The sequence below is a fragment of the Sceloporus occidentalis genome, unplaced genomic scaffold (genome assembly GCF_023333645.1).
Source record: "Sceloporus occidentalis isolate IW3139 unplaced genomic scaffold, rSceOcc1.0.p SCAF_1, whole genome shotgun sequence".
NCBI lineage: Eukaryota > Metazoa > Chordata > Lepidosauria > Squamata > Phrynosomatidae > Sceloporus > Sceloporus occidentalis.
The window spans coordinates 544,450-571,169 of record NW_028316981.1 but is presented as its reverse complement, the minus strand read 5'-3'; the positions used below and the strand labels follow the sequence as shown (position 1 = coordinate 571,169).

At 43.9% G+C, this 26,720-nt stretch overlaps 1 protein-coding gene across 1 annotated transcript; it reads left to right on the top strand.

The window, feature by feature from the left end:
- Window positions 1-6,178: 6,178 nt before the first annotated feature.
- Window positions 6,179-21,269, top strand: LOC149320293 (vomeronasal type-2 receptor 26-like). The gene is made up of 3 exons (XM_089502447.1): window positions 6,179-6,436; window positions 17,449-17,575; window positions 20,359-21,269. The coding sequence occupies exons 1-3, from the start codon at window positions 6,182-6,184 to the stop codon at window positions 21,267-21,269; spliced, it is 1,293 nt and encodes a 430-aa protein (XP_089358573.1). The 5' UTR covers window positions 6,179-6,181.
- The last annotated feature ends 5,451 nt before the right edge of the window (window positions 21,270-26,720 follow it).

Below are 26,720 nucleotides of genomic sequence, written 5' to 3'. Positions count from 1 at the left end.
CCCACTGGTCACTTCTTTCCAGGATGAAAAGGAGCCATTCTTGAGCACCCTTTGGGTTCGGATGGTCAACCAGTTACAAATCCATATAACAATTACCTTGTCTAGCACACAATTCACTAGCTTGCTTGCAAGAATGTCATGGAAAACCTTGTCAAAGGCCTTACTGAAATCAAGATATACTATATCCACAGCATTCCCTTCATCTACCAATCTGGTGATTTTATCAGAAAAAGAGATTAGATTTGTCTGGCATGACTTCTTTCTCTGAAACCCATGTTGACTTTTTGTGATTATGGCATTGCCATCTAGATGTTCACAGACTCTCTGTTTAATGATCTGCTCCAGAATCGTTCCTGGGATTGATGTCAGACTAACTGGACGATAATTGTTGGGATCCTCTTTCTTCCCCTTTTTGAAGATGGGGACAACGTTTGCCCTCTGCCAGTCTGCTGGGATTTTTCCTGTTTTCCAGGAGTTTTCAAAGATTATTGCCAATGGCTCCGATATTACATTTGCCAGTTCTTTTAATACCCTTGGATATAGTTCATCTGGTCCAGGATCTGCTTCGAATTGTAACATTTAACCTAGATCAGAAGCCTATAAACCGGCATAAAAAAAATAGTAGGTTTTACCCCGGGTTATCCCTTGATCCGAGATAGGAATCGCGGTATTTAAATGGGAACGTTTCGGCATCTGATTCGGGTTCCACAGGATGGGAGGAGCAGCGCTCAAGGGGCTGGCCTGGGGATGTCACCCTCTTTGGTTTCTTTCTGCATTGCTGGCGCCATTTTCTTCCATTCGCATAATAGCTTTTCCTCCAGTGGATTGCAACCTCCCCTCTGCTCCTCATTCATAGACCGATGTGTGAGGAGAGTCATTGAACACCATTTTAAACTATTCTTTCTTTTTCACCTCTGCCTGAGCACCAGAAGGGCTTTGGAGGACAGCCCAGAGATCAATGGGGCGGCCAAAGTGAATTTGGGGAACCGAGACTCTTTCCAGAGGAACTATGGGATGGTTGTGTTTGTTGTGTTTGTGAGACACTTATCCTCCTCTGCCAGAGAGTGCTGGTGCCATAATAAACTACCATTCCCAGGATTCCCTAGCACTGAGTTATGGCAGTTAATATGGGGAGACACAGAAGAGGACGAACAAGCGCCTCCTGATTGGCTCTTTAAAAAAAAACTGCAAAATTTATAACGAATTAAAAACGGCCAGGTAGTGGGGACGCAGGTACAGGCTACATCGGTGTATGTTACTCCGAATTAATGTAACGTTATGATGACGTCGCTTTGATTGACAGCCGAAACAAGTGAATGTGAACGAAAAAGTAACAAAACTGGTTTAAATATACACTGATTCATCCTTAAATGGGAACGAAACAGGGTCAATTGCAGCGAATTAAAATAAAACGTTACATAAATGGGAACGATACAAATAAAGCGATTTGAAAAGCGGGATAACACTCGCTTTATTTTGAATCGCTTTAAAACGAACCGCTGTATTTAAATTTATTTTAAATCGCAAGTGGGAACACCCCCTGGGAAGCCCTTTCTCCTCTCCAAAGTTAGCCTGAGTTGAACTCTGAAGTTTCCTGACAAGAACATGGCGTGCCAACTGTGTGGCATCTGTGTAAACATGTTGTTCTCTTGCTGGGCCCTTTGAGCATGGAATTGAACAGAGACACCAAGGAATTGTGGTGATTTTATTTTATTTTTTGCAGTTTACAATGATCAGAATCACAGTACTTTATCTGTTGTCTTCCCAAACCTCCAAGGATTTCCTCACAGAGAAACAGAGAGCTTTGAGAGCTATTTTGCAAAGCACAGCCTGGAAGGACTTGGCTCATAAATGCTTCCTCTGTGCGACAGAGACTCTACTTTGGGCACGCTCTGCGTTTTGATGTAAGTCCCATCATCCCCTTCAGAAAGTGGGAAGCCTTCACTAGCTTGGCACATTCTGTCTTTGGAAATCCACAGACCTTTTGGTCTTGGAAAAGGAGCTTGTTTTTCTAGTTACTCCTCCAGTTACTCCTCTGATCTGATGAGAAATCATGAGGGCAGAAGGCACCAGGCACTCCATGCTTCTCCTTCTCTTGATGCTGTGCCCACCACTCTTCATGGCTGGCATTGTAGGGATGCCCAAATGTCCCTCGATGTTGATCAGGGAAAATGACGAAGTGTTTAACTACTACAGACCCGGAGATCATGTCATTGGAGGAGTTGTCTCTGCAACTCAGGCTTTTTTCCATTTGCACAGCTTCAACAAGACCCCCGCTAGCAGATTGTTCTGGTAAGTCCTGAGGTGGCCAAGGGAGAATCAGGGCACAAATGCATGTTTCCCCCAAATGCATTTGTTTCCAAACTCCATCTGGACTCTGGGCTGCTGGAGGGGGGGCTAGATAGGTCTTCCACTTTGCTCTTCTTAGTTAAATAATAATAATAATAAACATTTTATTTGTATACCGCCCTTCCGTAAGATCAGTTGTCCTCAGAGTTTACCTTTTGGAAAGTTAAAGATTGCAGGTTGGTTATGACAGAAGATAAAATGAAGCCCCTCAGCCATTCCTTTAATGCTGCAATTTTGGAAAGGAAGGCGAAACCTCCCTTAGGCTTGTACACTTGCTGGGTTTGTAGTCAGGGTTGGCAAAGCTCAGGGCCATGCCACTTTCCTGGGGTCATCTCCAGGTGGGAGGCATGGGTGCAAATCTTCCACTTTGGGGCTCTCAGCTGCAGGAGAGAAGGAAGGCTCTGCATGCGACTCTTCAGCTCAGACAGTAAAGTGGCAGGTAGCTACAACTGGCAAGGATCCCATGATTTGTGGCTGCACTTTGCGAAGACTCTCCGCGAGGGACAGTGTAATTACTTAGATCGCTCCCTCCTTCCCCCTCTGGCTGTTCTGCTCTGGATGGAGGCTAGGAGAAAGGACCTCGAGAGGTTGGAGAGTTGGGCCAAAACTAACAAGATGTCAGCCCCATGTGCCTGGTTCTGTCATGAGGTGATGTTCATAGAGGTGTTGATATACATGCTGTTGATATATAAGATGATATACCGATATAATGTCACATTCACAGGGTGGACTATTGGGAGGATGGTTAGGGGAAATATCAAAGTGTTTTGTATAATCATAAGTGCATTCTGAGCATGGGAACGAAAAGCAGGGCAAATGATACAGAGTAAAGATTTATAGTTTCATGACCCTGCCTTTCCTGGAAGAGGATCTAGGTATCCTCCTTCCTCTCTAAGGGCGACTGAAGGAGAAGGGGGACTTGAAAGGTTGCTTTGATTGGGATCAAAGGCTGGAGATCGCGGCTGGGCGGGTGGATGATGGGAACCTTTAGAATACGATTTTGGGAACGGACCTTCAGTTCTGACGAAAACCTGAAATGGGTAACTGCTGTCTTAATATTAGAAATAAAACTTTTGTTTACTAGCACACATAGATGTTTTCTTGGTTACTGGGGACCAAACTAACAGATCCTGATGCAAAATGAATGTCAGCCATCAAAAATGTAAGGTTCTTATCCCCCCAAAAAAGTACAGAAGTGAACATATTCAGAAAGATATTTATCTTGGTTCAATTGTATTGTTCGTACATATAGTTTGCCAAATGTCATAAGTTACTTAGATATGGATCCAGGTGAAGAAATGTTGAAACGGAGACAATAGTTTCTGGGATTGACTGTTCTGTTTGTTTTTACAACTGTTTATGTTGCAACCAGATTGAACCCATCTTCATTTGTCTTGGATGGAGGTTGCAGCAATTTTGGACCTCAGTATGAATAAATAATAATAAATATTTTTTTATTTATATACCGCTTTTCTAAAAATCAAAGCTATTAACAGCATATGCAAATACAATCTAAAACCATCAAAATACAAAACATCATACAAAACATCAAAAACAATCACTACAACAATAAAACCACATCTCGTGCCAGCTCAACAGTGCTGACGAGGGTGGGGAGGATATCGGGAGTCAGGAGTCAGGGCTATGCCTGCTCGAAAAGGTGTGTTTTTAACCCCTTCTTAAATTGGTTCAGTGAGGTGGCCGAGCGGAGCTCATCGGGAAGCGAGTTCCAGAGATTGGGGGCCGAGGTAGAGAAGGCCCTCCTGGTGGTAGTAACTAATCTGACCTCCGGAACTCTTAATAATTGCTTCCCGGTTGATCTGAGTATGCGGGGCGGATTGTACAGAGAGAGGCGGTCCTCCAAGTACCCTGGGCCCAAGCCATTTAGGGCTTTATAGGTAATAACCAACACCTTGTATTGCGCCCGGAAGCGAATAGGCAGCCAGTGAAGGTCTTTAAGGACCGATGTTATGTGGCTGGTCCTAGGTGTATTAGTGACCAGTCTTGCCGCCATATTCTGCACCAATTGCAGCTTCCGGGTATGGTACAAGGGTTGCCCCATGTAGAGCGCATTGCAGAAATCCAATCGAGAGGTTACCAGAGCATGTACTACCGTTTCAAGGTCCCCCCGGCTCAGGTAGGGACGCAGCTGGCGTATCAGCCTAAGCTGATAACAGGTGTCCTGACTGTCGCATCCACCTGAGATGTAAGGTGGAGTGACGAATCAAGGAGCACCCCCAGACTGCGTACAGTGTCCTTCACAAGAAGCGTGATCCCATTCAGGGCAGGTGGAACCACCGCCATCCCTGGGCCAGGGGAACCTATCACGAGTACTTCCGTTTTCTCTGGATTCAGGCTGAGTCTGTTTTCCCTCATCCAGCCCATTACCGCCTCCAGAAAGGCAACGAGAGGAGAGATGCCATCCTTGGTCACTGAATCAGTCAGAGACATAGAGAAGACTATTTGGGTGTCATCAGCGTACTGATAACCCCGCGCCCCATGCCTCCGGATGATCTCTCCCAGCGGTTTCATGTAAATGTTAAAAAGCATGGGAGACAGAATGGCTCCTTGAGGGACCCCAGATGTAAGGGCCCTCTTGTCGGAGCACACGTCCCCCAGCTGCACCATCTGGAACCTCCCAGAGAGATAGGATCAGAACCACTGGAGCGCAGTGCCTCCAATTCCCAGCTCCACTAGGCACTCCAGAAGGATACCATGGTCAATGGTATCGAAAGCCGCTGAGATGTCCAAGAGCACTAACAGGGACACGCTACCCCTGTCCATGCCCAGACGGAGATCATTGACCAGGGAGACCATAGCAGTCTCAACCCCATAACCTGCCCGAAAGCCGGTTTGAAATGGGTCTAGATAATCCGTTTCATCCAAGATCGATTGAAGCTGGATTGCTGAACGATTAGACATCTACAAAACTGTTGTGATTAAGATATTTCTTATTGATTATCTACCCATGTTTTGTATTGTTGGATATTATATTATGGAATTTAGATATATTTGTACAATAAAATGTATGATTCTGACGGTAAGATATAATGTATATAATTTAGGATGATGAGATATAATCAGGAGCGCTGGTGGCGCAGTGGTTTAGTGCCTCTACTGCAGACACTCACTCAAATGGTGAAAGGTCTGGAAACCATGCCCTATGAGGAACGCCTTAGGGAGCTGGGGATGTTTAGCCTGGAGAAAAGAAGGTTAAGAGGTGATATGATAGTCCTATTTAAATATTTGAAGGGATGTCATATTGAGGAGGGAGCAAGCTTGTTTTCTGCTGCTCCAGAGACTAGGACCCGGAGCAATGGATGCAAGCTGCAGGAAAAGAGATTCCACCTCAACATTAGGAGCAACTTCCTGACAGTAAGGGCTGAACAGACTTCCTCGGAATGTAGTGGATTCTCCCTCCCGTCCTTCAAACGGAGGCTGGATGGCCATCTGTTGGGGATGCTTTGATTGGGATTTCCTGCATGGCAGGGGGTTGGACTGGATGGCCCCTGTGGTCTCTTCCAACTCTATGATTCTATGATTCTATGAAAACCATAAGGTTGCGAGTTCAATACCAGCCAAAGGGCTCAAGCTCGACTCTGGCATGCATCCTTTTGAGGTGGCTAAAATGAGCACCCAGATTGTTGGGGGCAATTAGCTTACACTTTGTAAACTGCTTTAGGAGTGCTTAAGTGCACTGATAAGTGGTATAGAAATGTACTTGATATTGCTATTGCTATATAATTTTCACTGGGTGCAGAGATGAGGATTGGATTGACACATGTCTTTTGACAGGAAAGGAAACACATTGTACTGGCACACCCTTTCCTTCATGTTCGCCACCCAAGAGATCAACCAGGATCCCAGACTCTTACCCAATATCACCTTGGGGTACAATGTCCACGAGAGCTATTTTGAGGCCAGGATGACTTCGGACACATTGGTGGACCTCCTCTCGGCAGCCCCGGCCAGTATTCCCAATTACTCCTGTGGACAGAAGAATAGGCTCTTGGCGGTCCTTGAAGGAATGGACTCCGAAAATGCCCTCTGGATGTCAGCCGTGCTGGGCATCTACAAAGTGCCCCAGGTGAGGATGGAGAGGGGATGGAGGAGGGCCTGGAGGCAGTCCCACTTCTCAGTCTCCACAAAGGACTAAAAGGGGGACATTGGCTGCAGTGGTGTCTCTAGGGTTGGGTCATCCAGTGTGGTAACTCATAGTGTCCCACTCCCCATTGATCTCATTCCATACAACATCATTGATCATAGAATCATAGAATCATAGAATCGTAGAGTTGGAAGAGACCACTAGGGCCATCCAGTCCAACCCCCTGCCATGCAGGAAATCCAATTCAAAGCATCCCTGACAGATGGCCATCCAGCCTTTGTTTAAAGACCTCCAAGGAAGGAGACTCTATCACCCTCCGAGGAAGTGCATTCCACTGTCGAACAGCCCTTACTGTCAGGACGTTCCTCCTAATGTTCAGGTGGAATCTCTTTTCCTGTAGCTTGCATCCATTGTTCCGGGTCCTGTTCTCTGGAGCAGAAGAAAACAAGCTTGCTCCCTCCTCAATATGACATCCTTTCAAATATTTAAACAGGGCTATCATATCACCTCTTAACCTTCTTTTCTCCAGGCTAAACATCCCCAGCTCCCTAAGTCGTTCCTCATAGGGCATGGTCTCCAGACCCTTCACCATTTTTGTCGCCCTCCTCTGGACACGCTCCAGTTTCTCAATGTCCTTTTTGAATTGTGGTGCCCAGAACTGGACACAATATTCTAGGTGGGGCCTGACCAGAGCAGAATACAGTGGCACTATTACTTCTCTTGATCTAGACACTATACTTCTATTGATGCAGCCTAAAATAGCATTGGCCTTTTTAGCTGCCGCATCACACTGTTCACTCATGTTCAACTTGTGGTCTACTTGGACTCCTAGATCCCTTTCACACGTAGTTTCATTCAGCCAGGTGTCACCCATCCTATATCTGTGCATTTTATTTTTCCGCCCTAAGTGCAGTACCTTACATTTCTCTGTGTTGAATTTCATTTTGTTAGCTTTGGCCCAGCTTTCTAGTCTATTCAGGTCATTTTGAATCTTGATCCTGTCCTCTGGGGTATTAGCTATTCCCCCTAATTTGGTGTCATCTGCAAATTTGATAAGTATGCTCCCAATTCTGTCATCCAGGTCATTGATAAAGATGTTGAATAGCCCTGGGCCCAGGACAGAGCCCTGTGGGACCCCACTGGTCACTTCTCTCCAGGATGAAAAGGAGCCATTGTTGAGCACCCTTTGGGTTCGGCCGGTCAACCAATTACAGATCCATTTAACAGTTGCCTTGTCTAGCCCACATTTTACAAGCTTGTTTGCAAGAATATCATGGGAAACCTTGTCAAAGGCCTTACTGAAATCAAGATATACTATATCCACAGCATTCCCTTCATCTACCAAGCTGGTAATTTTATCAAAGAAAGAGATTAGATTTGTCTGGCATGACTTGTTTCTCTGAAACCCATGTTGACTTTTTGTGATTATGGCATTGCCTTCTAGATGTTCACAGACTCTCTGTTTAATGATCTGCTCCAGAATCTTTCGTGGTATTGATGTCAGACTAACTGGAGGATAATTGTTGGGATCCTCTTTCTTCCCCTTTTTGAAGATGGGGACAACGTTTGCCCTCCTCCAGTCGGCTGGGATCTCTCCTGTTTTCCAGGAGTTTTCAAAGATTATTGCCAATGGCTCCAATATTACTTTTGCCAGTTCTTTTAATACCCTTGGATGGAGTTCATCTGGTCCCGGAGACTTAAATTCATTTAGATTAACAAGGTGTTCCTCTACTATCTCTTTACTTATTCTGTGCTGAAATTCCCCTATTCTGTCCTCTGCTCCATTATCCTCAGGTTGAGCACCCTTTTCCTTTTCTGAGAAGACTGAGGCAAAGAAGGTGTTGAGTAATTCTGCCTTTTCTCTATCTCCTGTTAGCATTTTGCCATCTTCTCCACGCAGTGGCCCTACCGTTTCCTTCTTCTTCCTCTTGCTGCGGACATATCCAAAAAAGCCCTTTTTATTGTTCTTAACCTCTCTAGCAAGCCTGAGTTCATTCTGCGCTTTAGCTTTTCTGACTTTACCCTACAAATGCCTGCTATTTCTTTGAATTCCTCTTTGTTTGATTTCCCCCTTTTTCCATTTCTTATACATCTTCCGTTTCAAACTTAGCTCAGTTGAAAGTTCCTTAGTCATCCATCCTGGTTTCTTGAGACACCTCCCGTTTTTCTTTCTCACTGGAACTGTTTGAAATTGTGCCTTCAGTATCTCTCTTTTGAGAAACTCCCATCCATCCTGAACTCCTTTATCTTTTAGTATTTCTGACCATGGAATCGCCCTCAATACTTCTCTAAGTTTACTGAAATTCGCTCTCATAAAGTCTAGGATGCGTGTCTGACTCTGCCTGGCTTCTCCTTTCCACTGTATTACAAACTCCAGGAGAATCCTTAGAAATGGGTTTTGTTTTTTTTACTAAGTTTACCCATAAATCACAGTTCCTGTATATTACTGAATGTAATGGCAATAGTTGTGCCATAAACAACTAGCACAATAGAAATTGTTCCTTTAAATTACAATATCAAATGCACAGCCAAAATATATTTGTATGTACATAGTTACATGTGGTTAGAGAAAATTTGGTAAGATGTAATGTTTTTTAAAATTTTTATTGAAAACAAACATCGAACATAAACAAATACATTGACATTTACTAACATTAAACATTTAAACATAAAGAAATTAACATTAAAACCATAAGACAAAGACAGGTCACGTTTCCACATTGAAAGTCCACATATATCTTGAATATTGTAGCTTCTTAAATCAAACAAATAGTGGCTTCCACAAAGTAAATGCATTTCTTTATATAATTAAGTACAATATATCTCCTAAATAGAAATCTATAAGTAAAAGAATATCATTAAGGAATTGTGTTTAGTACATAATACAATTTTTGGCTAATTTTTTCCCCTGAATCTTTTTAGGCAATCCCATCCTTTCTCTGTCTCTTCCTTATTCAAATCTTTTAGAGATGCCATCAATATATCCACTGCTTCATTTAATTTATGCATCCATTCTTCTTCTGTTGGGGCCTTTTTTGCTTCCAATAACTGGCATAAACAATTCTAGCTACAGTACTCCTATACTGTATAAAATAATGTGTCTATATTTCCTTTCTATTTCTTTTTCTAGCATACCTGTCATATTTAATAATAATAATAATAATAATAATAATAATAATAATAATGGACTAAATAGAGTAGTAATGCATAGTATCTTGGAGATGAGAGTGTGTATTTCCCCCAATACTTTGCAGCCTCTCTAGATCTCCAGCCAAGGTGGAGGAAAGTCCCTCGATGATTGTTGCATTTCCAACACTTTCCGCTTCTAGCCTTGTACATTTTATTTCATTTCTTTGGGGACAGGGACCAACGATGCATCCTTTTAATATAATTTCCTTTGTAATTTGGGCAGAGCGTGAATGAATCAGAATCACGCCAGGATTTCTCCCAGAGATCGATTTCCATCGTATCTTCTGTGTCCTGAGCCCACTAAAACATACAGTGTTTTATATTTTCAGCTTCTAAATCGCTTTGTTTCAATAACCTATAATATTTTGAAATGTGTCTCTTTTTTGTCAACAATTATAGTATCTAATTCGTTGTTCTCATTTGCAAAATCATATTGCTTTTTTAAAAATCAATTCTGTATCTTTCAAGTATTTGTCTATAAAATAAACCAGTTCTTATTGGTTTCATTTTCTAGTTTCTCGCTTGGTTTCAGTATTAAAGCGTTTCCTTCTAGTGTTAACAATTCTCTGGCCATCAACTTTTGTTCTTTTGTAAGAAGCTTCCTGAATAGAAACCCAAAGTGGTCTTTGTCTATAGAATTGTCTTTTAATTTTAACCCAGACTTTAAATAATGAGTTTCGTATAAAACGATGACAAAAATCAGTGTTAACTTTATGTTTACCATACCACAAAAATGCATGAAACCCAAATCTCATTTTAGTGCTTTCCAGTTCTAACAACTTATCATTTTCAATAAAATCCGTTCTTCAAACCACTGAAGGAACGGCGCATAATAATACAGCTTTAAATTGGGTAAATTGCAGCCACCTTTTCTTTTTTCCTCCGCTAACAATTTCCATCTAATTCTTGCTTTTTTACCTTGCCATATAAAGTTAGCTAATAATTTTTGCCATTTCTCAAAACAAGATTCTTTCGTGAATATCAATAAATTTTGAAATAAGTGAAGAAATTTAGGCAAAAAAGTCATTTTCAAGATTTCAATTCTTCCCAAAAAGGAAAATGGCATCTGTGACCATTTTGATGATGTTTTAAAAGAACATATATATATCTTTAACAAATTAAATCATAAAACCCTGAGATTCCTTCTCCTCCCACGGAGCCTTGCCCTCTCAGTCTCACACCTAGTTGTTCGCCTGCGCTTCTTGAAGGGATGCAGGTCAACTCCATTCCTGCCATAAAGCAGGTGTTCGGGGAGCAGTGCTGTGACCCTTAGGATATCTCCGGGTGTGGTCTATACACCCCATACCTTCTTAGTGATGCTGCAAGTCCCTCCCTCCCTTCTTTAAATCCTTCCTTCTTTATTTCCTTCCTTTCTTCTTTCCATGCTCTCTCTTTCCCTCCCTTAAGGAGGTCCCCCACACCTCCTTAGTGATGTCCTTCCTTCCTTCCTTCCTTGAATCCTTCCTTCCTTATTTCCTCCGTTTTTTCTGGCCTCCTTCATCCACCTAGTGATACTCTTGGGTTGGCTTCCCAAAGGGAGATCAGAGAAAGAGGGGAGAAGGAAAGAGGTGCCACTACTCCTAAGTCACACCTTCGACCTTTTAGGCTGCATCAATAGAGGTATAGTGTCTAGATCAAGGGAAGTAATAGTGCCACTCTATTCTGCTCTGGTCAGGCCCCACCTGGAGTACTGTGTCCAGTTTTGGGCACCACAATTCAAAAGGACATTGAGAAACTGGAGTGTGTCCAAAGGAGGGGGACTAAAATGGTGAAGGGTCCGGAAACCATGCCCTACGAGGAAAGACTTAGGGAGCTGGGGATGTTTAGATGGAGAAGAGAAGGTTGAGAGATGATATGATAGCCCTGTTTAAACATTTGAAGGGATGTCATGTTGAGGGTGGAACAATGTTGTTTTGTGCTCCTCTGGAGAACTGGACCTTGAACAATGGATGCAAGCTACAGGAAAAGAGATTCCACCTCAACATTAGGAGGAACCTCCTGACCGTAAGGGTTAGGTTTAGGGTTATTCAGTAAAGGCTGTTCGACAGTGGAACACACTCCCTCAATGGAGGTTTTGGTGGAGTCTCCTTCTTAGGAAGTCTTTAAACAGAGGCTGGATGGCCATCTGTCAATGGGGATGCTTTGATTGAGAGTTCCTGCATGGCAAAATGCGGTTGGACTGGATGGCCCTTGGGGTCTCTTCCAACTCTATGATTCTATGATTCTTTTACTCTTCCTAGTTCCTCATTGTCTAGTTTGAATGTGTGTTGGTTCTCTGTGGTCTGTTTTCTTTATGTAAACCTGCCTTTGCACTTCCTTCCTTGAGCTTTCTTAGTAGTAGTTCCAGGTCTAGGACATTTTCTGCTAGTATTATGGTGCCACCTGCATTATAGTGGATATTCATTCCTCCTATTTTCACTCCTCCTCCTTCTTCTGTGTCCAAGCCTGCTTTTCGTATAATATAGTCTGCATACAAGCTGAACAGGGAGCCTTTTCTGACTCCTTTTCCAACTGGGAACCCTTCTGTTTCTCTGTATTCTGTCCTGACAGTAGCCTCTTGTCCTGAGTACAGATTCCTCATTAGGACTAGATCATCATCTAGACTGTAGAAGGAATGATTGGAAATGTATACAGAAGAGGAAATTGTTTTTAAAAAAACAAGAACAATTATAACATGGGCCCAAAAGTGCAGAAAAAATATAGAACTAGCACAATGGGGAAAATCTTGGAACTTGCAAATGAGATGCACCTTGAGCCAGAATGTAAGAGAAGGTTACCATAAAATAATCTCTTGGTGGTATTTAACACCTGAGACATTAAGCGGGATGAATGGGAGGGGAATCCTGTATGCTGGAAATGCTTGAAGGAGGTGAGGACATTGTTCCAGATGAGGAGGACATGTGGTATAGCAAATCAATACTGGAAACAAATGATCAATAAGGTTAATGACCTGGGCCCAGTGTTATTCAACATCTTTATCAATGACCTGGATGACAGAATTGGGAGCATACTTATCAAATTTGCAGATGACACCAAATTAGGGGGAATAGTTAATACTCCAGAGGACAGGATCAAGATTCAAAATGATCTGAATAGACTAGAAAGCTGGGCCAAAGCTAACAAAATGAAATTCAACACGGAGAAATGTAAGGTACTGCACTTAGGGCAGAAAAATGAAATGCACAGATATAGGATGGGTGACACCTGGCTGAATGAAACTACGTGTGAAAGGGATCTAGGAGTCCAAGTAGACCACAAGTTGAACATGAGTCAACAGTGTGATGCGGCAGCTAAAAAGGCCAATGCAATTCTAGGCTGCATCAATAAAAGTATAGTGTCTAGATCAAGAGAAGTAAGAGTGCCACTGTATTCTGCTCTGGTCTGGCCCCACCTGGAATACTGTGTCCAGTTCTGGGCACCACAATTCAAAAAGGACATTGAGAAACTGGAGCCATGTGTCCAAAGGAGGGCGACTAAAATGGTGAAAGGTCTGGAAACCTTGCCCTATGAGGAACGACTCAGGAAGCTGGGGATGTTTAGCCTGGAGAAGAGAAGGTTAAGAGGTGATATGATAGCCCTGTTTAAATATTTGAAGGGATGTCATATTGAGGAGGGAGCAAGCTTGTTTCCTGCTGCTACAGAGACTAGAACGCAGAACAATGGATACAAACTGCAGGAAAGGAGATTCCAGCTCAACATTAGGAGGAACTTCCCGACAGTAAGGGCTGTTCAACAGTGAAGCAAACTCCCTCGGAGTGTAGTGGAGTCTCCTTCCTTGGAGGTCTTTAAGCAGAGGCTAGATGGCCATCTGTTGGGGATGCTTTGATTTGGATTTCCTGCATGGCAGAATGGGGTTGGACTGGATGGCCCTTGTGGTCTCTTCCAACTCTATGATTCTATGATTCTATGATTCTAATGAGATTTGTGGGATATAGTTGGAATTTAACCCAGAAAGTATGCTACTTGTTTTTTAAAAAAGAATGAGGCAGAGGAAAAAGAAGGAAAGGTAATCTTTTCTATGCTTACAGCTGCAAGATTACTTTTTGCACAATGTTGGAAAATTGAAAAATACCGACAAGTGGAAGAATGGCAAATATTATTTGATACAATAGAAATGGAGATGTTGTCAAAAAATTAACTTACAATTTAAATTTAGAGATGGATAACACCTGAAGGAGAGAGAGAGAGAGAGAGAGAGAGAGAGAGAGAGAGAGAGTCAGAAAAATGGGGGAGGTTTAAGTGTATTTAGAAAGAATCCAGAAAACAAGAAAGAAGAAAATAAGAGGCTTCAAAATTAAGATCGGGGTTGAAGTCAAGACAGATATCACAAAGTTTTAAGAGATAAGTTCAAGATCTAAGTAACAGAAGGACAAAAAGATTAAAGCTTTCGGAAAGAAGGCGCAGCAATGAGAAGATGTAGAGTAGGCAGAAGTGAAAGACTAATAAGATTGATTGGAAGGAACATGACAAACTAGAATACCCCAAAACGGACAGCCTTAGAAAGTAACAAATGGATTAGTTAAAAGAGGAATGTTTGGAGATAAAACAGTCGTTTAAAAAGAAGAACATTGTATTGTAGTTGTAGATGTATATAATAGACGTCTAAGATTGATATATGTAGAGTTTGTGTATATATGCAAATTTTAAAATGGAAATAAAAACTATTAAAAAAACCAAAAACAAAACACAATCACCTGCCTTTTCTTTTCCCTGTTTAGGTCAATTACGCTTTTGTTTCCCGCTCTCTGGAGGATGACCTTCTGTCCCCCTTTTTCTACCGGACGGCCCCAAGGGAGGAAGCCCTGTATCCAGGGATGGTCCAGCTGCTCCTCCATTTTGGGTGGACGTGGATCAGTCTCTTTGTTATAGACAATGACAACGGAGAAAGGTTTCTGAACAACTTGATGCCCCTACTTGACAGGAATGCAATCTGTGTTGCCTTCTCACAACGAATCCCAGACATATCAAAGCACGTGACAAAGATGAATATTCAACTACTTGAATGGAAAGGGGTCAACATATTCCTTTACTTTGCAGAGACTAGCTCCTTTGCTGATGGGATCATCGTTATTCAAAACATATTTAGAGCACGGCGAATATCCCTGGCTGGGAAAGTGTTGGTCACCACTGCCATGTGGGACCTGGCCTTGCAGCTGAAGTACAGTGATATCTCTTCCCAGACCTTCCACAGCCTTTTTTCCTTCCTTCCACAGACTCACAAAGAGACAAACTATGATGATTTGCCATGGATTATCCCTGCTATGGCTCAGTTCCTGGAAAAGGCCTTCAACTGTTCATATTCGCAGCACACATTGTCTGTGAAAGGCTGGAAGAGATGCCAAGAGAGGGAGGATCCGGAGAGTATGGCATCTCCAGAGATGCTTGAAAAGACTCTCTCTCTGGACACCTACAATATTTACACCACCGTCCAGGCTGTGGCCCATGCCTTAAATGCAGCTTACTCCTCCAGGTCCAAGAGGATATCGGCTAGTGGTGGCTGGACAAAATATCAAAGGGTCCAGCCATGGCAGGTAATGCCCTCTCCTCATGCACACAAATGATTAGCCAAATAGTTTGGGGCACTCTCTGCCAGATTTCTTGGAGTGAGTTTCAAAGGTGGGGACAGTGGCATCTTTAGGGGAGTGTGAGGAGTGTGGACCACCTCAGAGGAAGGGTGACACCTGGTCCAGTCCTACTCCCACCCCTCCCAGCTTCTCTGATGCTTTCCTTGTGTGAGATCGCCAAGGCACTGGAAAAGAAGAAGGGGCAGCACACATACCTCCTGGACCCTCCCTCTGCAACCCTTGTCCATCTTTCCCATCTGGTCCCTGGTCTTCCTGGGTGGGCATTTGGTTGGCATTTGGGTGGGAGGTGGCTGGGCAGCCCAGGAGGAGAAAAGGGGTACAAGACAACAGGTGACGCCAATGCTAGGGATGCCATTTGGTGGAGGCACTCTTTGGGCACCTGGATGGATGGGAAAAGCCAGAAAGTCCATGGTGTTGCTGCTGTCCTTTGCAAATTCCTTTTTGAGGCCTAAATGATATTTTTCCCATGCTGATGGATTCCCAGGGAACACTCAGAATTTACATGTATATATTTTTATCCTCATTCCCTGGTTCAGTAGAAATTAACCCAGCGTTTTCCAAAAGGAAACATATCCCTCTCTATGGCAGGCTGTTTCTGTTGTCCTGAAGAGAGCCAAAATGGTTGATGCCAAAAGAGAGAGAGACTGTCCCCAGTAAACCAGCTTCACTCAAGTGCGGAAAAGAGAAACTTGTGCAAGGAAAGGAAAGGAAAGAGGAAAGAAAAATCAACTTTTTGTGCCATGGGCACAAGCCCCATTACTTCTAATGGGGCTCCGGCATACGCAGTATTTCCCTTACGCGGGGGTGGGGGGTCTGGAACGGATCCCTTGCGTAAGGGAAGGGCCCACTGTACTTTAAGTGGGGAAAATGATGAAAAAAGTGAATGTCTGTAATGGGTTTCAATGACAATTGTGACGTGGAGAGTATTTTCCTATATTAACTGTAATAAATAAGTATGTTGAGTAAAACTTATATGAAGAAATACCCTTTAAAAACTTTTTAAAACAATCCTAAAATACAATGTTACATCACTTAAAATGGAGGAATTTTGAATATCAAAATCCAGGCAGAGCAGCTCTGTTGGGGCCATCCACCGGAAGCTGAAGACCGACTGAGGCAGCCTGGCTTCCTATGGCAGGGAGTCCCACCGTTTGGGTGCCACTTCTCAGAAAGCCCTGCTCTGTGTCTTCTGACCTCCTCCTTCCACCATCTCCAGTTTTCATGGAGGAGAATTTCACAAGAGAAAGTCTTCCAGCTTGGGAGAGAAAGATCTCCTAAGGATAGGTGAGGATTAGACCACCAAGTTTAATCTCCCGTACTTTCCTCTCTCCTCCCAGCTTCATCCCTTCCTGGGAAGCCCCCAGCCCTACAATTTCTCCATGGACGACAGAGTGCGATTGGGCAAGAACGGAGACCTGGCAGCCCACTTCGACATTGTGAACTGGGTGCTTTTCCCCAACAGATCCGTCGTTAGGATGAAATTTGGGAGTCTGGAAAGTCAGGAGGAACCAGGCCGCAAGTTCGACCAGGAGGCCATCATTTGGCCTGAACAGCTCAACCAGGTGAGGATAGAAAATCTTTCTTCCCAGATCATCTCCTTTAGATGGTTATGATTGTTGATGCAGATTTAACAGTGAAATTATACTGAGAATGTCCTCATTAGGGTTGGACCACTCAAACATTATCCACTCTGCCTACATTTTAGTGGGTTGGGTGTTCTCATCATAGAGTTGGAAGAGGTCCCCTCAAGTCCATCCAGTCCAACCCCAGGTGAGTTCAGGATCTCCATCTAAAGCATCTCCAGCAGGGAGCTCTCCAGCCTTTTCTGAAAGATGCCGGGCCCTTCCATCTCTGTTGGGAATTGGCTCCATTGCCAAACTACTTTCACGGTCAAGAAGTTGCTTCTAATGTTCCATCAAAAGCCACCTTCCTCTAACTTCATTAGACCTGGTCATACCCTTTGGGGCTTCAGAGAACAAACCTACATCCTCTCCTCTTGAGCTGTTTAAATCATGTCACACTTTAGTCTCCTCTTCACCAAGCTGAGTGTTCCCAGCTCTCCTCATAGGTTTTATTCAAGATCCAGTGCCTTAAATAGTTCCTTTCATATTGGGACTAAACCCCAGAACGGATTCAGCAGCCCATGACACCAGAGCTATCCCTAGCTAGTGCCTTTTCATAGCTATCCAAAATGCCTTTCCTCTTGCCTTTTCTCCTTAGACTCTTCCATCTTCAAAGTGCGTGGAGAGCTGTAGGCCTGGATCAACCAAGGTAGTTCAAGAAGGGAAACCCATTTGCTGCTACGGCTGCGATCTCTGCGCTGAAGGAACCATCTCCTCCCAGGAAGGTAAGCGGCTCCGGAGAAAACGGGGAGTTAAAATAATCCAGCTCACAATGTATCTGTGGCCTGTTACAGACAGCCAAAATAAAGCTGCTTCGAGTCGCAGTGGAGGTATGGTGTTTCAATGATGCATGCGTCCTAAGAGTCCAGAAGCCACACCAAAGTCACACTCCTGTCTGGAGCGTGGCTTTGGTGCAACTTCTGGACTCTTAGGACACATGCATCATTGAAACACCATACCTCCACTGCGACTCGAAGCAGCTTTATTTTGGCTGTCTGTAACAGGCCTTTGTTTTTCTTCTTGGTTTGCAAGAGAGCAAGCTGTAAGAAGCTGTCATATGGACTGCAAAGGAACAAAATACTTAGAGCTGGGAGAAACCCCTGTTAGGAAATCTCTAATTAGGGGAATTTCTTAATTAGCTCAAATTGCCGAGAGGGAGGGGTAACAATGCCTTCGCAAGACCGTGTCCCTTGATGTATACCAAAGGACCAAATAATCTCTTAAACGATGACGCAGAGACAGACTGAACTCTGATTTTGGCTCCCTCCGAGACAAATTAAAGTCCAAATATTTTTTAAAAGTAAAAACAAACACACAGCAAAGGGCATATACACAAACACACTCAATACTCAACGAAAGTAAAGGTGCTCAACAATGGCACCTTTTCATCCTGGAGAAAAGTAACCAGTGGAGTCCCACAGGGCTCTGTCCTGGGCCCAGTACTGTTCAACATCTTTATCAATGACTTGGAGGAAAAAATTGGGGAAATACTTATCAAATTTGCAGATGACACCAAATTAGGAGGAATAGCTAATACTCCAGAGGACAGGATCAAAATTCAAAATGACCTGAATAGACTAGAAAGCTGGGCCAGAGCTAACAGAATGAACTTCAACAGGGAGAAACGTAAGGTACTGCACTTAGGGCGAAAAAATGAAATGCACAGATATAGGATGGGGGACACCTGGCTTAAGGAGACAACATGTGAAAGGGATCTAGGAGTCCAAGTAGACCACAAGCTGAACATGAGTCAACAGTGCGATGCGGCAGCTAACAAGGCCAATGCGATTTTAGGCTGCATCAATAGAAGAATCGTATCTAGATCCAGGGAAGTAATAGTGCCACTATATTCTGCTCTGGTCAGGCCCCACCTGGAATATTGTGTCCAGTTCTGGGCGCCACAATTCAAAAAGGACATTGAGAAACTGGAGCGTGTCCAAAGGAGGGTGACTAAAATGGTGAAAGGTCTGGAAACCTTGCCCTATGAGGAACGACTCAGGGAGCTGGGGATGTTTTGCCTGGAGAAAAGAAGGTTAAGAGGTGATATGATAGCCCTATTTAAATATTTGAAGGGATGTCATATTGAGGAGGGAGCAAGCTAGTTTTCTGCTGCTCCAGAGACTAGGACCCGGAGCAATGGATGCAAGCTGCAGGAAAAGAGATTCCACCTCAACATTAGGAAGAATTTCCTGACAGTAAGGGCTGTTCGACAGTGGAACAAACTCCCTCCGAGTGTAGTGGAGTCTCCCTCCTTGGAGGTCTTCAAACGGAGGCTGGATGGCCATCTGTCAGGGATGCTTTGATCTGGATTTCCTGCATGACAGGAGGTTGGACTGGATGGCCCTTGCGGTCTCTTCCAACTCTATGATTCTATGATTCTATGAGGGAAATGCAGGAATAGATTGAGAGAGGCAGTACTACGGGAGATACTTCCGAAGGCATCTCTGGGAGTCCAATGCTGAAGTGGATGATGGATGAAACACGGACGCCGAAATGTGGGGAGAAATGGCTGAGGGAGCCAAAATCAGAGTTCAGTCAGGCGTGGAGCCAAGCTGTATTCTGAAAGTAGCACATCAGAGTGAGCAAATCTAGGGGTTTGTTTGGCAAAATGTAGCCTTTAGCGATGAGCTTAATGGTTTGGCCAAAGCCTAGAAAAAGGTGTTCATTTGCCTGGGCTTTCTTAAGCCAAAGTGTAGACAGCCTCATCAATGCATTTGGATTTGACGCAATCGGGGAAAGACAGATAGATAGGTGGGTGCCTGATTTGATCACCAGCCCATCAAGTGTGAGGCTGAAAAGAAACAGTCAGCACTGTGTTGGTTTTGGAGGTGATGGCTTTCCATTTAGCAACTGCTTAACTTCTGCTCTCCCCCCGATGTATTGATGCACTTGCACTTTTACTAGCTATTGTTATGGTTTTAATTGGTAGGTTTTTTAATCTGTTTTTAATATGTTTGATTGTACCGTTTGCGTTTTTAGATGTGTATGCTTTTGGAATGTTTTGCACACTGCCATGCTCCTGTAACCCGCTTTGATGTGAAAAGGAAAAGCGGGATACAAATAAACAGTATTATTATTATTATTATTATTATTATGTGGAGAATTTCCAAGTATATTATTCCTAGGGCTCCTGTCCCCTCCTTTGCAAGTTGCCTACCTGGTCTCCTCACTTCGGAGAAATGGCGGGTCCATAGGAGGTCAGTCTGAGATCAGAGTGACTCCACACACTCCAAAATTTTAAAAAATCAGGGCCATCCACTCTACCCAGGAAGACACGATCCAAAGACTCCCTGGAACAGATGGCCCTCCTGCCTCCTGCCTCCGTTTAGAAACCTCCACTCTCCTCCAACCTCCGAAGGAGTGGGTTCCACTGTCAGAATCTAAGGAGGGATTTCACCCCTGTCCACACTGCCTTCCTAGTCTTCCTTCCCTAAATCCAGGGAGAGAATCCCAAAACACACTCGATGGGTGCAACTGAGACATGATTGGTACCCATTTATCTTTCCAGATGCAGACCTCTGCACCAAGTGTCCAGAAGACCAGCATCCCAACCAAGACATGGATCAGTGTTTCTACAAGGAGACAACCTTCCTCTCCTATGAAGAACCTCTGGGGATCGTTCTTGGGTCCTTAGCCCTCTTCTTCTCCTCAACCACCCTTTTGCTCTTTGGCATCTTCCTTAAAAACAGAGAAACTCCAATAGTCAAAGCCAACAACCAGGATCTCTCCAATCTTCTCCTGGTCTCCCTCCTGCTCTCCTTCTTGTCCTCTTTCCTCTTCATTGGCCAGCCACAAAAGGTCACCTGCCTCCTCCGACAAATAGCCTTCAGTCTCATCTTCTCAATTGCCATCTCATCTGTGTTGGCCAAAACCATCCTGGTGGTGCTGGCCTTCCTGGCCACAAGGCCTGGGAACAGGATGAGGAGGCATCTAGGGAAGGGTCTGGCCAATGCCACTGTCCTTTCTTGCTCTGGGGTGCAAGTTGTCATCTGCATCACATGGTTGTGCATCTCTCCCCCCTTCCCAGACTCAGACATGAACTCCCAGCCTGGAGAGATCCTACTGAAATGCAACGAAGGCTCAGTGGCCATGTTCTACCTTTCCCTTGGCTACCTGGGCTTCCTGGCTGCCATCTGCTTCACTGTGGCTTTCCTCGCTAGGAAGCTGCCAGGGGCCTTCAACGAAGCCAAGCTGATCACCTTCAGCATGCTGGTCTTCTGCAGTGTCTGGGTCTCCTTTGTGCCCACTTACCTGAGCACCAAGGGAAAGTATATGGTGGCCGTCCAGGTCTTCTCCATCTTGGCCTCCAGCGCTGGGCTCCTGGGCTGCATCTTCCTCCCCAAGTGCTACATCATTGTTTTCAGGCCTGACCTGAACAGAAAGGAATATCTATCGGCAAAAGCCAAAGATGGCACCTGATAATCCAAATTCTAATTCATAAAAAAGTAACCATATGGATGTCTACTAGAGTTCCTTATTTGCTAGCATTACAGCCAATTTCTTGTAGCTTTTATTTTTTTGGATACTCTGAAAGTGGCTGCAATCCTTTTGCTTCATATTCAAAGGTCCAGGTCAGTGCAGGATCTCCATCTAAAGCCTCTCCTGCAGGGAGCCATCCAGCCTTTTTGCAAAGATGTCCAGGGAAGGAGACTCTTCCATCTCTCTAGGGAGCTCATGGACACAGTGCGATGCGGCAGCTAACAAGGCCAATGCAATTTTAGACTGCATCAATAGAAGTATAGTGTCTAGATCAAGGGAAGTAATAGTGCCACTATATTCTGCTCTGGTCAAGCCCCACCTGGAATATTGTGTCCAGTTCTGGGTGCCACAATTCAAAAAGGATGTGGAGAAACTGGAGCGTGTCCAAAGGAGGGCAACCAAAATGGTGAAGGGTCTGGAAACCATGAAACTCTATGAGGAATGACTTAGGGAGCTGGGGATGTTTAGCCTGGAGAAGAGAAGGTTAAGAGGTGATATGATAGCCCTGTTTAAGTATTGGAACAGATGTCATATTGAGGAGGGAGCAAGCTTGTTTTCTGCTGCTCCAGAGAACAGGACCCGGAACAATGGATGCAAGCTCCTGGAAAAGAGATTCCACCTCAACATTAGGAAGAACTTCCTGACAGTAAGGGCTGTTCGACAGTGGAACACACTCCTTCCCCGGAGTGTAGCGGGGTCTCCTTCCTTGGAGGTCTTTAAGCAGAGGCTGGATGGCCATCTGTCGGGGATGCTTTGATTTGGATTTCCTGCATGGCAGGGGGTTGGACTGGATGGCCCTAGTGGTCTCTTCCAACTCTATGATTCTATGATTCTATGACACACAGGGCTACCCAGACTGATTTGGTCTATTCCTATTTTGAACTTGGAGAAGTTCCTCTTAGGACTTTATTGCACCTACTTACCTCTTCCGAACTGGGTTCAAATTCTGAAGATACGCTGATTTTATCGCAGGAACATTTCCTTCAAAATGGCTTCCTATTCCTTCCAGTGTTGAATTTGGGGCCCGTAAGTTGCTTTGTCAGCCATTTTTTCCAATCAGAAGCTTCGCATTTGGAAGAAATGGCTGCCAAAGCGACTTATGGGGCCTGAATTCAACACTGGAGGGAACGGGAAGTCGTTTTGAGGAAAATGTCCATGCAACAAAGTCAGTATAACTTCCAAATTTGAGCCCAATTTGGAAAAGGTAAATCGGTGTGATAAAGTCCTTAGAGTGTCCCATTGAGCATTTTTGGCTCAGGGATTTGGGAAACTGTAGCCCAAAAATGCAACTTTCGTAGCTCTCATCTTCCTTTCCAAGGAAACTCATGGACCACATTTTTTAATGCACAGAAATAAAGTGGCAAATAATCATTAAAAATAAAAATGGTAACCAATTCTCAGTCCATACTTTTCAGTCTCTACTCTCTGGCCTTCATGGGAGGAAATCACGGAATGAATGATGGAATGAATCGTTGATGGTTTTTACACCAAACTGATGGCTGTTCTTTCATGATCATAAAATGGCTGGTAATGGATGAAGGAGGTTAATCCAAAAAGATACTGGAACATCCAAAGTCCTCTTTAATTTCATGGTTTACTTGCAACACTTTCTTCAACAAGGCTCTAAGAACAGCCTGGGAAATGGAAGAGAAGGGGCTTCGGCTTCCCATTGATTTCATCCTTGAGTGTTGTTATTTGGATTTTAAAAATATTTTATTGATCTTCATTAAAACCATTCATCCTACAAGCCAGTACTACATGCTACACCAACATCAGCATGAACATCAGCGTAAACAATGCAAAAAGACTTAACAAAATCTTATACATTTTCATTGTGTCGCTATGCTTCCTCTAAACCAATATATATATATTTAATCACATAACGTTGCTCCCTCATGCAGGAAGACACAACTAAACCACTCCTCTATGAAACCATCCAACCTCTCCTTAAAGGCCATGCATCCGAAGATGGATGAAAGGATGGCATAAGTTATAGAATCTTACATTTGGAAGGGTCTAAGATGGGGCCATCCTGCATCCTCTGCCATGCAGGAAGACACAACGTCACCACTTCTGAAAATTGCTCATCCAACCTCTGTGAAAGACCACCGAAGATGGCTGAATAGATGGAATGAATCAGGGAATCGTAGAGCCTTATCGTGTGAGAAAAGGAAGCTGAAACGGAGTGGGAGAGTAGCAGCTTTCTCCATGCCTTTCCGCATGGCGTTGCAGCACTTCCATTCTCCTTCCTGAAGGAGATGATTGTAAAAACATGCCTTTAATATAAGGGATTTTCCAGTGCAACAAAAAAGTACGCTTGCAAGACCTTCTTCCTCAGGAAGGGAATGGAAGACTCTCTGCTGCCCCAGAGGGGAGGACCAGGCCTAATGGTTTTAAGTGACAGAAAGTAAAATTTGATTGAGCATTAGAAAGAACTTTTTGACATTAAAAGCAGTTGGATAATTGAACCAGTGTCCTAGAGAGGTGGTGCAATCTCCTTCTCTGGACATCTTCCAAAAGAAACTGGACAGGTTTCTGCTGACCATACTCTACCCTCATTATTGATTGATTGATTGATTGGATTTATATCCCGCCTTTCTCCACCATGAGATTCAGGGCAGGTTATAATATAATAAAAAGGCAAGCTAAAACACGGAAAATCCTCTAGGCTGACAACCCTAATGCCCCCCACCCCATAAATGTAAAAGTTGCCTTCTCTAGCCCACATTTCACTAGCTTGTTTGCAAGAATGTCATGGGGAAATTTGTCAAAGGCCTTACTGAAATCAAGATATCGGGGGATGATGGGATGGATGGCAGGGGGTCACTGGGGCCAGGATCGGGATGAAGGAGCAGGCAGGGGATGATGGGATAGGTGGCAGGATGGCAGAGAGGAGGAGATGGGGTAAAGGAGGAGGAGGGGGATGGAGGAGCAGGATGCAGGGGGCCAAGGGGGGTGACATCGGAGTGATCGTCCACACCAGACCAATTTGAAGTGAAATCAAAGTGAGCCTGAATGCAAATTTTGTGAATTCACTTTTTACTGAATTCACCAAAATGAGGAGTCACTTTGGATTCACTGAGGAAGTGCCACGGAAGGAGCTCCCATAGAAATGAATCACATGTGATAACACATCATGTTATGATGTGAATTCGCATCGTTGGATCCGCAGTCACGCCAGAATTGCGCTGCAAAAATCTCCAAAAATCTCAGTGTGATAAACACCAAAAACAGCTGCTTTTCCTCCTGGGTGCCAGGGAAGACCTAGGAGCCCCGGAAGCCAAAATAAAATGGAGGATCGTGGGAATTGATGCCGGGGAGGGGGGGGGACCAGGGCCAAGGCAGACATACACATCACACCAAACAACATCGTATTGAATGTGAAGTAGCCTGGAAATAGGATTTGCAAATTCCCTAATTCACCAAATTTACTTAATCCAGTGTCATCTTGAATGCAGTCATGGGTATTCACGTTATTATCAGATGCATTCACTAGCATTCCGAACACAGTCCGAATGCATTCACGCATCAATCCACACAACTGATGCGTGAATGCATTCAGAGTGCATTCAGAATGCTAGCGAATGTGTCTGATAAGTTTTCGCGCAATAATTGAATACCCATGATTGCGTTCAAGATGACACTGGATTATACTTCCAATTTCAGTCGTGTGATAATGACCGCTGGGAGTGCCCCACTGAGCATTTTGGCCCAGGGATTTGGGAAATTGTAGGAGGAAGAAATATCAACAGTCTGGGGTATAGATTTTTGTGGCTTTTCCAGCCTAAGTAGCCATGTTCTAGAAGGGTTCATTCCTGACGTTTCTCCAGCATCTGTGTTCGGCATCTTCAGAGAAATCTGAGATATGCTGATGGCTCCATAATACTAGCAGAGAACCTCCCAGACCTGGAAGATCAAAGAAGAAAGTGCAAAGGCAGCCTTACTCCTGAACATAAAGAAAATAGAAATAAAGACCACAGAGAACTTACACACATTAAAACTAGACAATGAAGAAATAGTAAAAGAGTTCTCATATGTGGGATCAAACATTGATCAGAACACGGTCTGCAGCCAGGAAATCAGAAGAAGATTAAGAATGGGAAGGGCAGCTATGAAAGAACTAGAAAGATCCTAAAATGCAAAGGCATAAAACTCAGCACAAAAGTCAGAATCATATAAGCCATTGGATTTCCCATTGCCATGGATGGATGTAAGAGCAGGACAGTTAAGAAAAAGACTGGAAGAAAATCCATTCCTTTGAGATGTGGGCTAGAGAAGAGTGCTGAGGATCCCATGGACAGCAGCCAAAGCCAATGGATCCTAGAGCAGGTCAAGCCAGACACATCAGTAGAGGCCAAGATGGCAAGACTTAGGCCCAGTACATACAGGCCCTTTGCGATGCCCTGGTCACCTGCTAGGGTTGCCTGGGGATGGAGCGCATACTTGCCCCGCAACCCTAGCACATGACGGGGGTGCAACAATGGCGGTGCCCTGTGTAGATGGGCACCACCATTGTTATGTAAGCACTGCACAGCGTTTGCACGGTGCCTCATGAGGCTTACGTAACCAGCGGGAAGCTTCACGGTTTGGCGGCTGCGGCTTCCCTCCGGCAGAAAAACAGGTGCCAAGAGTCCTCTCTTTCTGGGCGGTCTGTCCCCCGCCTTAGACTGCCATACTTTGGACACATCATGAGAAGGCATGGATCATTGGAAAAGACAATAATGTTAGGAAAGATGGAGGAAGGAGAAAGAGAGGAAGGCCACATGCTAGATGGATGGACTTTATGAAAGAGACCATGAATGTGAGTTTGCAGGAGCTGGGCAGAGAAGGAGAGGGAAAGAAATAAACATTAAAAATAAAAATGGTAACTAATTGTCAGGCCATACTTTTCAGTCTCTATTCTTTTTCATATTCAAAGGTATCCCTTTATCCCAGGCTCCTTCCAATTTTCCCAAGGTAACTAATAATAATAATAATAATAATAATAATAATAATTTATATTCCACCTTTTCCTGAAGGAATCAAAGAGGATTGCAACAGAAACAATAATAAAACAATTAACAATATTACAACACAGAATAAAAATACAAAATATAAGCAATAGTCGCATTATACGTCTCCTTACAACCCCCACCATTACATAATAATAAAACACAGTAACAGTTACAATAGTTATACCATTAAAACAGTTTAAACAGTTTAAACAATCAAAATAAAATAGGACAGCTAAGGGCGGATGTGGCTATCCTTCTTTATCATCCGCCCAGATGACGCTTGTCCCCTCTGAGTCCCACATGAAATATGGGAGAACGCAGCCTTGCAACTAATGGGCACAGAGGGCTCCCCAGATGGGTTTGGCATATTCTTATTTTGGACTTTTGGAAACTCTTG

What these genes read in the sequence shown, in the direction of transcription:
- LOC149320293 (XM_089502447.1), top strand. Translation starts at nt 6,182, where the DNA reads ATGTTCGCCACCCAAGAGATCAACCAGGATCCCAGACTCTTACCCAAT. An exon ending in GCATCTACAAAGTGCCCCAG is followed by an intron (nt 6,437 to 17,448) that starts GTGAGGATGGAG and finishes TTTTCTCCTTAG; the next exon opens with ACTCTTCCATCTTCAAAGTG. An exon ending in AACCATCTCCTCCCAGGAAG is followed by an intron (nt 17,576 to 20,358) that starts GTAAGCGGCTCC and finishes TTATCTTTCCAG; the next exon opens with ATGCAGACCTCTGCACCAAG.